This window comes from Tasmannia lanceolata, unplaced genomic scaffold (genome assembly GCF_043159265.1).
Source record: "Tasmannia lanceolata isolate RefF3 unplaced genomic scaffold, GAP_Taslan_0.1 ptg000026l, whole genome shotgun sequence".
Classification (NCBI taxonomy): Eukaryota; Viridiplantae; Streptophyta; class Magnoliopsida; order Canellales; family Winteraceae; genus Tasmannia; species Tasmannia lanceolata.
Window position 1 is genome coordinate 8,034,417 of NW_027518703.1, and position 13,109 is coordinate 8,047,525.

Genomic DNA, 13,109 nt, shown 5'->3' on the forward strand with positions numbered 1-13,109 from the left:
CGCATTGGGTATTAGTTTGCAATCTTTATCCACATGCTGTGCTTTTCTCTGGATCCAATAGTATTGAAAATTGTAAGGACATGGCAACCATTAATTTTGTTGAGAAATGATATCAACACAACCATGTTTTGATAACTGCTCTGTCCCATCTTGTCTGTTATTATTTAAAGAGCTGCTGAGGGTCATTACACGTCCCAAAAAGCTCTTACAAACCAATTAAAAAGGTGAAGACAAGCAGTCTGTGCATTTATTAAAGCATGGTTGTGCTGATATCATTCCACATTTTTTTTTTCTTGATAATAGTTTCTCAAGTGGTGAGAAAGGGGAAGGCCGGGTGTAACTAATCCGAGTAATAGTTTATCCAACTATTGCTAATCCTACGGGTTTATTTAAGATACACTTATCCAAGTAGGGTAACTAATACCAGGAATAGCTTATCCAACGATTTCTATCCCTGTGGAGAACAAACAACATATTGGGTCATTAATGACAAGCTCCCTAACATGGGGTTTAGTTTGACACATGACAGAATAAGAGGGCCATTAGGAACCTTGCCATGGGATTAGCAATCAGGGGTTCATTTTATCCATCGATAGACCTATCCTATGTTCAAGTCTGCCTTGTTCTTAAAATAGTGACAGAACAAAATTGGTGAACAGTGGTGATGGTAATTTCAAGATAAATTTATCCAAGCATAACAACCAATCCCACGGTGATTCAAGATAAACTTATCCAAGTATGAAAGCCAGGATTTCTATCCCCATGGTGAACACCCTGTTTTTTTCGAAAAATGGATGGGCCAATGCCAAGCCCACCTAATTACAATAAAACCCTCCTTCCCTACTCATTGGGATCCCTAACTAGGCGGACACCTTGTTAGGTTCCGGTTAACAAATTTTCCACTGACTGCTTTCTTTCTTTTTTTCAAAAATTGAAAATTTTCCTTGTTTTTTCAAGTAAAACAGCAGACCTAAGCTTGGAATTTTATTTTCAAGGAAATTATTATTTTCCATAATTTTCTTTTCCCTAGATTCAATCACCTCCTTAAGGTAGGGGCCCACCCAAGTGAACAGCTGGGATTGACCTCAGGTGGAGGCCCACTATGCAATAACGGGCATGCCATTCCTAAAGGGCGTAAATGGGTCAGCCCAACTGGCCTCAGGTGGAGGCCCACTATGCAATATCGGGCATGCCATTCCTAAAGGGGGTAAATGGGTCAGCCCAACTGGCTAATAGAACCCAAAATTTCGAAGATTTGAGTCAGAACAGATCTGGGCCCAACGGCCCATTCATGTTTTACACCCAAACCAGTTCTTCAAAGGACTCATCACAGAGATCGTTCCAACTGTCAATTTTAATGCACCTATAACGGGCAAAGAGGATCTCTGATGAGTGCAACTATCGCCACATAGCTCATCCACAGTGTGGCCCCCCAGATGTATGGCCAAGATCACTGTCCACGACCGCCAAGAGGAGTGGCCCACGTCACAAACACCATGCAACAGCTCTTTAGAAAATACTAACGTCACCAGTGAGTTCCCCTAACAAAACCATATTTGTAATTTGCCATTACACTAACAATCACTTGTACAAAAATTTCAGATTTTATAGTCCAAAATGCACATACCAAAATTCCGCTGTGAGTATCGGTTAGAAGGGGGCTTCCATACAGACTCTGATGGCGCTCAAGCATAGCGAGCTTCTGCTTCGTGCCTTGGGCAGAAGTCATTTCTCTTTAAATCATCGTTTAACCATTTCAAAGATTCTAGTAATGTTCTCTTTAAAACATTGTTTAAGCATTTCAAGGATTCAAATAACGTTCAACGAAACATTAGATAACTTAGTCAGCATGTATTTACCAATTCTGATTTTCGGCTGTTGAAGTCTGAACTAAAATTCAAGTAGATAGATATCACCTCTGCATGGTTGGTAGTAAATTACATTGGAACAAAAAGCCAATCAACATAAGAGGCCAACCAGCTTTCATCCAAGCCTCACCCCTATATACAACACGGCACTGTATGTGACATGCAAAACAAGAAATAAGACAAGCTTTGATAGTGTGAACTGAAGCATTTAAATAATTTCTTGGACCAAGGACTGCGAATGCAGACCTGTTGGTTTAGACCTCGATTTTTCAGTCTCCAAGATTTCCACCAAAACTCCCATGGATAGATAACATAAAAGCTATGAGGACATACGTGGAGACCATCAGCAACTCAACTGAGAAAAACCCATAACAACGTAGCCAACAGATTTTCATTTTTCATTTTGTTTTCATACGTCTCTTCAAATGGTTGTCACGTTTCACAAACTCAGAACATTTAGATAACCTGCCTTTTCTTTATCCATCAGTCTGTGATACTGTTTTCCAAATTAATCTAGGAAGTTACTGAATTGATTCTATTTTGGCAAAAGCTCCTCAGTTCGTGTATCACTATCACTATCACTATCTTCGTCGCCACTGTGATAAATTTCAAGATATGCCTCTTCACCTTCATCCTGGTAACAAATGCGGGGTATCAGTTGACATAGTAAAAACTTAAAAGGATATTTCGATCGACTCAGCAAATCCAAACTCGAAGTGTGCCGGGTACTTTTTTTATGAGTATAACACTGTTAAATAGTTCCATACTTATGGAGGAACCCCCATGAGTATAACACTGATAAATATTTCCGTACTTATAGAGGAACCCCAAGTTCTAAGAGATCATTCGATTTTTAGGGAAAGATTCATTGAAGATATCCACATATCTCGAATGTCAGCTTTGTCAAGCTTTACAGCCTATTATCACACCATATGAAAAGTATATCTATATAACATAGATGAATATACATCCTCACCTCCAAGTCATCGTCAGAAGAATAAGCATCATTCAACTGTGAGTACAAGTTTTCATCACCCATCTCCTTAACAGCGTCCATTTGTTCCTGCAAAAGAAAATGCCGAAAATGTGGTATTACCGAGAGACAGTAATGCATATGTTGTCAGAAAACTTGGACAGATTCATTGCTCATTGTGACCATCATGTAAAATAAATTACTCGCGAACAGATGCCGGGTGGAGATCATACCAGTTCAGCTTTCAACATATCAATTCTTTTCCGGAGATCCAAGATATGGTGAGTCAATGCCTGAAATTTTTTAACAGCAACAGAAAAAGATATCAGCCCCAGAAGAAACAAATAAACAGTGAGGGTTTTCTATGTTATGATCTTACCTCTCGTCTTTGAAGCTCGATAGAACGTGCTAACGCCTGCCTCCTCGTCAACAAATTCTTTGGCCGTAATATGTGAGGGCGGTTATAGTTCTTCCCGCGATAAACAATAATTGCATAGCCTTTAGAAGTTTTATCCAAAGAAATCAATAGCCCACCACTCTCAGCCTCAAGAGAGATTGCAATGTGTTTGACTTGTGCAAAACTCTTCCTTTTTACAATTATCTTGACCAGCTCCCTGTACTTCCAGTGTAAATGCATGTTTTCTACAGTACCATCGAAAACACCCCGCCTCCCTGATATAGAAAATATATGTATGGGAAATGGTCTTTTCTTATGCCATCCTTGAAATGCTAAGCAACGAGAAAAGAATTGTAAATCAAGGAAGTAAATTACCTAAAAGTAAGAAAGGTTTCATACTCAGACCAATTTTACGAAACAGGAACCTTTCCTCATCAGTTATCGTTTCTAAATCAGTCGGAAGCTCCGCTGGCGTTAGATAGTCCTGCACTTTTTGTAAAGCCTTCTCTGCCTTTTTAAACTTCCCCTTTGCCTGATAATTAATTATATAAAACAACAATGAGCAAGCAATGAATTGAAAGCAGTCATTGATTTGCGAAATAGGCTGTTGTATGTTATTCCAGAACCATGTCACAAATATTGTTCTCGGGAGTTTCTCAGCAAGGGAAAATATATTGTTTTTTTTATTTTTTTCAAGTTTATATCGGGAAAATGATAATAATAAAAAAAAAAAATTAAATATAAAATTTAAGAAAAAATATAAAATAAAAAAAACGTAAAAATATTGGGATAATATCGTGACATTATCACAATATTTTATGTTAAAAATGAAAATATTGCTAGATTTTTAAATTCTTGGGATTATTTCGGGATTTTGTCATTTTATCAAAATGTCGTGATAAAAACGTGATATTTCGAAAATATCAGAGATATTTGTGACATAGTTCTAGAATGTGCGGTAGTGTCATTTAGTCAATATGTTGTTTAACATCGCGCCTTTCGGAATTTAGAAACATACATGCGATAGCTTCTTTTCTAGGTATCTGACAAGAGAAGTGTGTTTATCTAAAGCTGCATCTCTCATCATTTTGTCTCTATCTTCACTGCTTGGTTGACTTCCCCAACGAGAGGTTGCTTCTACAGTTTCAGCCAGGGTACCGGCAACAAACGGTCCTTTAGCAGGTGTGGCATTCGAAACAATCAAAGCCGATGCCTTGAGCCGCGCCTGCTCTTCCTCATCCTGTTTAAGCCTCGCTAACTTCTTCCTTTCTACCAATACCTCTTTCATGGTGGAAGACAAGAAGTCATTTCCCCTGTAGAAGACGATATAATCCTTGTTCCTAGAAACAAGTGTTCCTCCTGTCAATTTCTGCATTGATGACGGTGAAGCCGGTTCTCAGCCGATACCAAGAATTGTTGCAAATATGCAGTATAAGAATTTGATATAGAATAGTCCATGCCAGAAGAGAACAGGTCCAACAAAAGACACAGCAGAGATTTACGATCTAACAGAAAGAATGTTCTATGGTAAAAATTAAAATACAAGAGCATCCTGCCTACTATATAAACTTAATGAAACGAACATTGTTAAATGCATCTTAGGTTTAAATGCTATATGATTTTCCCTTCGGTACATCCTTCTGATTTTCGTTTTATTTCCTGGAAGTAATCTGTATTTTTGAATACTCATATTTATTCTTTAACAATTGCAGGTACTTAATACAATCATAATCGAGCTAGAGTGGGTATGATCGACATTTCCGTAGATATCAAGATGTTTACTTTTTTTGAACTTTAAGAAAAGCCAACAGTATGGCAAACAATCTACCTAAAGGTGTTTCTAGGCAAGAGTTAGCTATAGGGCATGAGTTAATGTAGGTCTTTGGTTCAATGAATCCCTTGTTATGAATGAAAAAAACAAACATTACTTCCCACCTTCTGTTTTCAAGTTGAGAATATGTATCCAAAAATGATCAAAACCACGCCTACAATATAAAGATTTCATAAAACTCCAAAATCTCTTCTTTATTTTACTTCACAAGATGCTTTAAAAAGAAAGGTATTAAGTTTCGGTTTTGGTCATCAGCGAAACATAAATATTTCGGTTTTGGTACGAAATTTCTGCTGAAATCTTGTAAAACCATGAAAACGATTAGGTACGAAATCACGCCCAAATTCCAGATAAGATTCTTCGCCACTGGTTTTTCTTTTTCTTTTTTTGTTTTTTTTTTTTAGAAATATCTTTTTTTATTTTTTTTATTTGGAAAGTTGCATGTTTCGCATATTTTGACCGAAAGTGACAGATTCTATCATTCTACCAAAAAATCTAATTGTCCAAAATCGACTTTTCAAATAATGTTTTCAAGATGGGGTAAAACCTATGATTTGGCCGACACTTTGAATTTATTGCTGACACACGTGTCGTGTCGTGTCCGACACAACACCCGTGTCGACACTCCTTTAGACACTTCAAAGTGTACTGCTAGAAGTATCAGTAACTTTATATGTATGTACTTGTATGAGTGTGCCACTATTTCTAGATTTTTAGGGGTTTCCATGTTAGATACCTCGTATCTGTGTCAAAACTCGACACACGAATCTATGTCCACAAATCAAGATTATATGTACTTTCTATTTTAGCCATGTCTCCGTTTCTAAATTTTGGGAGTTTGCCGTGTCCGACACTCTGTGTCCGTGTCCACAAATCATAGGGTAAAACACATTAAAAAAGGGCAGCCCCGTGCACGCGGCTCCCGCCATTGCGGGGTCTGGGGAGGGCTAGATGTACACAGCATTACCTTTGCTTTGCACAAAGGTTTTTCCGTGACTCAAACACGTGACCACCAGGTCACAATGGAGCAACCTTACCGTTGCGCCAAGGCTCGCCCTCTATGGGCTAAAACATATTGAACCTTAAAAAATAAAATTTAGTAAAACGTATAAAATATTCTTCATTGGATACTTTTTCTTCAATAATCATACTCGGGGTTTTTTGAGAAAATGAAGAGGTGAATTTGCGAGTGGGCCAATAGATGGCTGTCACTCCCGAGGAGAATGAAACTTCAAGTAAAGACAGTTCGTCAGTCCATGCCAATTTACACAGCTTGAGCTATCACAACACCGATCTGAGGAAGTGAAAGACTGATGTGCTGCCCGTTTAGGTGGTGTGGACGAGAGGTATCGAAAGATCAAATGACACTACACAACACTTAGTGAGCTGGAAACAGGCCAAGCCAAGTCCAAGCACAAGCACAAAGGAGGGAAAATTAGCATTGGAAAAACAACCCTAGCTTCATCCCATCATTCACATCCTTTTCATCATTTATACACTCTTTTTCATCACTATCATAGATGTGATCACCTTCGTTTTTAAGGAGTTCATCTTCCACTTCTTCCGAACTTGTACTGACATATCCCGAAGCAATCAGAGCTCAATGTATCTCTTGAATTCCTCGCATATTGATCTCGACACGTCCCGGCGCAATTGGCCTCATTGATCACATACGAATTGAATAAGCATTACTAACTTCCTAACCTTATCTAGGGTTTTGTTTTCATACGCTTCACTAACCTAAAGATGTGTGACCTTTCTAGGAGGCATGGTGTTGATACCAATTATGTAGAAAAAATCTAATATGGATGCTCTGATACCAAATGATGTTAGGTCTGATACTAATTTATTATAAATATAATCTTCAAAAAATAAGAACCAATATGATAAGATTTTTGTTAGTCAGCAAGAATAGACAGATAGTTGTAATTTTGTGAACCAAAAAAACTGATATAAATATCCCAATACGATTAATCTTAATCTATTTCAAATCTCTCGCCATCCAAGAAGAGGAAAAAGATTACAACAAGAAGATTTATTTAGGGGAGTGATATATCCACCCCTTTTCATTACTCGGGACAGCCAGCTGCAGTGTATCTATGACTGAAAAGGCGCTGTTGTACTTCACATGGGAAGGATTCAATGGATTTGATTGCCAACGTACACTGCAGCCGGCTGTCCCATTAATGAAAAGGGGCGGATTTATCACTTCCCTTTATTTATTTTCATTGAATATCCTCTGAATCTAGATGTTGTAAATAACATCCCAAAGATCAGACCTGGGTTGATTACAATCATAGGTTAGATTTTTCAAATCCTGTAGAAATCTGAGGTAAGAAATATTTCAACTGAATCTCTTCCAATAAACTCCCACGTTCAGATTAAAAAAATCAGCAAAACAAACTAAAAAAAGTCAAAATCCTCTTCTTTATTTCACGATACAAGATGCTAAAAAAGGTGGGCATACATCATATTTATAACCACCCATGTTGATGCCCACTATTAAAACCCTAATTAGGGTAACTCCTAACGAAAACAGATACTCAAGCTACCTACAAAAACATCATGTGAATAGTGACGTAAACAATGTATGAATACTGTTGTGAACATTGTGTGAATAGTGCAATGGGCCCTCTTTTATTCAAAATTCACTTAATTTACTACTTCCTAATGACTTAAGAAATAAGAGATAACGGGCTTCATCCTATTTTGTCACTTAAAAGAAATAAAGGTATGAGTCCTATCAATTTAAACAAACTCCAATGAAATAAGAGAGTGGACCCTAACTTCGTGACACATGTGTTCCCTTTTCTTTGAGTACCCTTTGATATTTTCTCTCATGCCTTGGTTCTTCTCTTGGGTCTTCATTGTTTACGGGATAAGCTACTATATCAGTATTCTATTCTAATGAGTAGGAAGCGTCATAGGTCCCACTCGAATAATTCGTGCGAGTACAACATCTAACCTACAGCTCAAATGCATTTCTTGCATCTCACCTCTACACTAGTCTAGAAATACGCAAATAGCATCGTATTCTTCCTATGGGTAGTCATTGCACACTGACATAAATTGGAGAAGAAATCCCACATAAAATTAATAAGGCTTGCAAGGACTGGGTTTAAAATGCATGCACTATGTAATCTTATAAATATACATACATGTCGGAGTAAATAATGTACTAAGTTAATAACAGAAGAGTGCAATAAATCCAACATGAGAATGATGATTAACATGAGAAAACTCAAAAGCAGCAGTAGGTACGTACATGTGACCTTAATTTCTGATAAACAAGGGAATCTAGAAAATAGCTTCACAAGTAGGATGTTGACAATGTTTTTGAAAATTCTCTTAATCAACACCGAACTCAGTTGAGTCAGGTTGGAAATCAATAGGGTCGATTCAGGTTACTTTGAATCAATTGGCAATTCATAATAACAAAAGCTCATGACTTGTTCATTGACACTGCAAATTCTTTACACAGTTACAATGCTGATGACTGAATCGACCACTTTTTGCAAAACAAGCAGATTTTAGCACCCAGAAAAACAGAAAATGGTTTTCTCTGGATTCTTTCTGCATTTCAATGGAAGTTTATTATTTTAAAATAATATTTACCTCACCCAACAAAAAGCAATGTCTTGATGTTAATTTTTTATTTTCCCCATTATCCTCAATTCTCTCCTTCAGTTTGCCATCTTCTCCTTCGTTTCTCTCAGACATGGAGATTTTGGCATCCAGACTTTCGATTTTGGTGTTTTGATCATGCGCCAACCGGTCATCTTCAGAAAAAAAAAATTATGACATAGGGTATCCTGATGCAGGAGCATCCCCTAGATTCACTACATCAGCCCATATTTCTTCACTAGTGTAGTTTCGTTTGTGTGTCTTTGTTCATTTGTGCTTTTTTTCTATGTAGTAGGGCAGTTCAGTTATTTGACTAGTTGTTGAGTCCTTTTATGTCATTTTACTTCATTGGAGATAGTTTGGTTGTTTTGTAGCTACTCATGTACATTTTAGTCATTTTCATTCACTTAGGGATAGTTAGGTCCTTCTACTTGTAAGTGGTCTATAAAAGGGACTTTTCCCCCATTTGTAACAACTTTGATTTGATTTTGAAATAAAAAATAGATAATTTTCTCTAGATCTTGGATCTAGTGGGTTTTGGAGGGAAAACCTCTTGCAAAGAGGATTTTCTTGTGTATCTTTCATGGAAAAGGAAGCTTGCAAGCTGATTATCTCAGTTTTTCTTCTAATTCCTACTATCTTAGCCTTGTAAATCAAGGTTTCTATCAAGTTCTTTGAAGATCCGGCATCCCCTTGCTGAATTTCAAGTTTTTTTCATCAAAAATCCATCAAAAAGAGCTCAAATTTCAAAATTTTGCCCCAGATTTCAACGTTGCCGGAAATCCGAAGCTTCCGTGTGTTTTATCCGGCATCATATCCCCACCCCAATTTTGTCATCTTCAGATATAGTCTATATTAGGTGGTACAGCATTCAAACATTTTTAATTTTTGGTGGTCATTAAAAGGAACATTTTTCTTATTGATTAGGTATGATCTCTTCAGTTTCCCACTGACTAGATCCCCTTAGTTTCCATAACCTTGTAACTTGGATGCCTGGATGCAAGACTAAAGAGGTTGTGATGTTTCTCTATGCCTGTTGTGGGAGCGGATCTCTTTAATTTGAGATGCACTCTCCATAACTTCCTTGTGGAATCCACAACAAAATCTCTGATATTGTAACTACAAGCTCACGAAAGCAAGAACAATAAGGTCGTCGTGTATTTTGCTACCTCAGAACTGATTTGTAATTTTAAGATGAATACAATACAATAAGAAAGCAAAATTGTATGGGCCTTGAGGGACATGCTACAAAAGAAATGCATCAAATATAAGATATGACACCAGGCTTCTTCTTCTTCTTCTTTTTTGAATGGTAAGATATGGCACCGGGCTTTAAACATGCAGATCAGCAATTTAAATATGGCCTAATATTACTCATACATCAAGAGGCTATAATTGCATTGTTAGTTAGTACAAATACAACCATGTCTGATAGTTCGCACCTTGAGTTCTTCTGCCATTCTCTCATTACGGGTATTTGGAACTCCACGCTTGATGGCTATCTTCGCAATGGCACTTTTTTCCCATAGCTTCACCATAGCCATAGCCAGGCCTTGACGTTGCCTATTACTTCCTATACAAATGACAAAATTATGAGTTTGTAGCAAAAGCATACTCCCAACAGCAAACATAATCACGTGAATACTGACATAAGACATAAACATCACTTATTACATACCTAGGGCAAAATGAGGAGGTACTTTTCTTGCAAGCCTCCGCAGAGATGTCATTTGCCTGTTACGAAGACAGTGCCTCATTCCATATGGAAGAAGCCTGAATGGAGGTTTGTAGCCGGGAACCTCAGAAGGAAGCAAGTCAGCATCAACAGGCACCGGGTCAATGCCCGACCAATCTTGGAACCGAGGACCCAATTCATCTAACATATTGTTAACATCAATTATATCCATAAATTCATGGGACGGACCGTCTAAACCTCCCACCAAACCGGCGTTAGATGCCTCTGTAGATCTAACATCAATAGATGACTCTTTCAAATGAGGAACAATATTGTGATTAGCTTGAGCATGTTTTGTATATGATTGAACGCAAGGCAGTGTGTATGTCATTCCTCTGTACAACACAAGGGAACTGCCACACCTCCAAATCACAAGACCTCCGGTTCTCCTCTAATGAGCATAAAAAAGCATTGCACATTAAGAGACTTGAAGCATACCAGTAAAATTCCATACAGAACTGTTGAAACACAGTGATCTATATTTGTGAAAAATAAATAATAAAAATCATAATATGGCAAGAACAGTACCTAGAGGTTAAAACCATGGTTTTAAGACTCAAAGAATAAAACCACTTGGAATGGGAACAAGGATGTCTATCTAAGGTAAAATAATCTTAATGCGTTCTGTCAAATCCATTTTTCCCGAGGTCAAGATTTCTGAGCCAAGGGATGCATATCAACCCAGTCCAAATACTTCCTCACTCAGAATAATGGTCTTTCATGGTTTATGTGGCCCATACCCAAGTAGATGGCAGAGAGAAGATTCCCCTTCAAGGTTAGCTTCTTGGTTTCAGAAATCATGTTCACAAGTAAAATGAAAGCTTCAAATTCATGAAGCTGGCTCAATACAATGCATTCAGAATATCCCATTCCAATTCAAAGAAAGCTAACTCTATTGGGTCCAAGACCAGAGGAGGATACCCACAACTGATCAAGGCAAAAAAGATCAAAAGACAAGGAAATTCAAAGTTTCAAACCCATGTGTACACATCAAATGATCACTAAAGTATAAAGCATCAGTAAAAACACTAACCTCCAAGACCTCGTGCGTCCTCTTCATGTTAAGTGCTGGAGGTCCTTCAAATTTGATCTTCACCACCTCTTCCTCCCTCCATTTATCATGAATCTCATCCACAACCGCCTGCGTAATGCCGGCCGCTCCAACCTTCATCCTCTCCTTCATCCTCAGAGCATAATTCCGAAGCCTCCGTAACTCCGGTTCTGGGACCGCCCTCTCCGCTAGCTCGGTGTTGCTCTTCCTCCACCTCTCTCCATCCACACCTCCCTCTCTCTCCCACGGAAACCGAATCGAAACACCATAATCCGACGAACCCATTAAACTACCAGAGTTGATATTGTAATTTGAATTCTGTTCTTCCTCAGAATCATTTAAAAGACCCTCAAACATATGAACATTGCTTTCTGAACCAGTACTCTTATCCTTTAAAGAAACCCTATTGGCATTCCCACCAAATCCCTCCAGAAACTCACCACTCTTCGCAATGGACTTATAATTCTGTTCCCCATCAAAGTCCTTCAACTTTTTCACTATCACCCCAACAATAGTCTTCTCACTCTCTCCATGAAATTCAATACTCTTTGGTTTTTCGCCTTCAATAACCGGAGTTTGACTTTCGGAATCTAATTGGGTTTCCCTCTCTTTGGTTCCATGAACCCAAGGAGCCGAGATAACGCGATTTCGCAAAGGGAAATTTAGGGATTTTCTGATCTGAGGGTTCTCTGTTTCGCCTTTTGGGTCCGAGAATTCGAGGGGAATAGATGGGTGAAGAACAGGGTAAGAAGATTCTATGGATTTCTCTTTCTCTTGTTTTTCTTGCCATGGAAATTTCTCTCTCGGAGAAGCAATTTTGAGGGACCATCGCTCATGGGTTTGGTCGTAAAAACCGGGCCTCAGTTTCTTCTTTTTCTTTTTTGTCTTGAAGGTAGTGTTTGTTTCTGGGTTTTCTTCATCTTCGAATTCGATTGTTGGGTGAGTGTGGGAGGTTTGGAATTTGTAGGAATTGATGTTGGTTGGTAAGGGTTTATTAGTTTTAATGGGAAAGTAGTAAGGATTGGAGGGGTAGTGGGGTGAAAAGAAAGCAGACGGGAAGAGATTGAGCAGAGAAGAGTGAGATAAATTCATATGTAGAGAGAGAGAGAGAGAGAGGTTTCACTGTATTGCAGAGAAATACTCTGCCTTTGAAGAAGAGGAGTACAAGTTATCTGAGTCTCTAAATAAGATTTCAGTAACTCCGAAATGCTAAATTGCGACCCTATTAGCACGTGTGAACGCGTGCTGCGTGCGAGGGAATAGGATTTCCCGTTCAAAAAACATCTTTTACTGGGCTTCTAGAAATTCTGAAATTTGGTTGAGTGGCATAAGGTGATTGAAAAATGACGCCTGTGGTGTCATGGAGTAACGAAAGACATTTTTACCCTCAGGTGCAAATGAAGCTGAAAAATGTCATCTTCATTGCTTCTTTCAGTTTTTTTTTTTTTTTCTAGTTTTTTCATATCTGCACCTCGAAATAACGGGGAAAAAGTATAGGAGAAGGGAAGAGGAAGAAGAAGAGGCCGTGCTTGAAAGGAAGGAAAAGATGATACTGAGGGAAAAAGGAAGATCTATAGTGGAAAATAATGGAAGGCGTTGAAAAAAATGTAAAAGAAGAGAAAGAATAGGG

General features: G+C 38.1%; 1 protein-coding gene across 2 annotated transcripts; it reads right to left on the reverse strand.

Annotated features, from left to right (window-relative positions):
* Nucleotides 1-1,868: 1,868 nt before the first annotated feature.
* Nucleotides 1,869-12,630, reverse strand: LOC143858573 (CRM-domain containing factor CFM3, chloroplastic/mitochondrial-like). Of its 2 annotated transcripts, XR_013238980.1 has the most exons (10): nucleotides 11,462-12,630; nucleotides 10,372-10,819; nucleotides 10,136-10,266; nucleotides 4,257-4,607; nucleotides 3,614-3,770; nucleotides 3,221-3,513; nucleotides 3,075-3,134; nucleotides 2,845-2,931; nucleotides 2,115-2,502; nucleotides 1,869-2,017 (listed from the first exon to the last, which is right to left on the reverse strand). XR_013238980.1 is itself a non-coding variant. In XM_077369240.1 (9 exons), the coding sequence occupies exons 1-9, from the start codon at nucleotides 12,569-12,571 to the stop codon at nucleotides 2,404-2,406; spliced, it is 2,736 nt and encodes a 911-aa protein (XP_077225355.1). In that variant the 5' UTR covers nucleotides 12,572-12,630; the 3' UTR covers nucleotides 1,869-2,403. The 2 variants fall into 2 exon arrangements, 1 of the variants encoding a protein (XP_077225355.1); XM_077369240.1 differs by having other exon boundaries at nucleotides 1,869-2,502.
* Nucleotides 12,631-13,109: the final 479 nt, after the last annotated feature.

What these genes read in the sequence shown, in the direction of transcription:
- LOC143858573 (XM_077369240.1), bottom strand. Translation starts at nt 12,571, where the DNA reads ATGAATTTATCTCACTCTTCTCTGCTCAATCTCTTCCCGTCTGCTTTC. An exon ending in GAATGGCAGAAGAACTCAAG is followed by an intron (nt 4,608 to 10,135) that starts GTGCGAACTATC and finishes TCATCAATGCAG; the next exon opens with AAATTGACAGGAGGAACACT. An exon ending in CTTCTGACGATGACTTGGAG is followed by an intron (nt 2,503 to 2,844) that starts GTGAGGATGTAT and finishes ATTTGTTACCAG; the next exon opens with GATGAAGGTGAAGAGGCATA.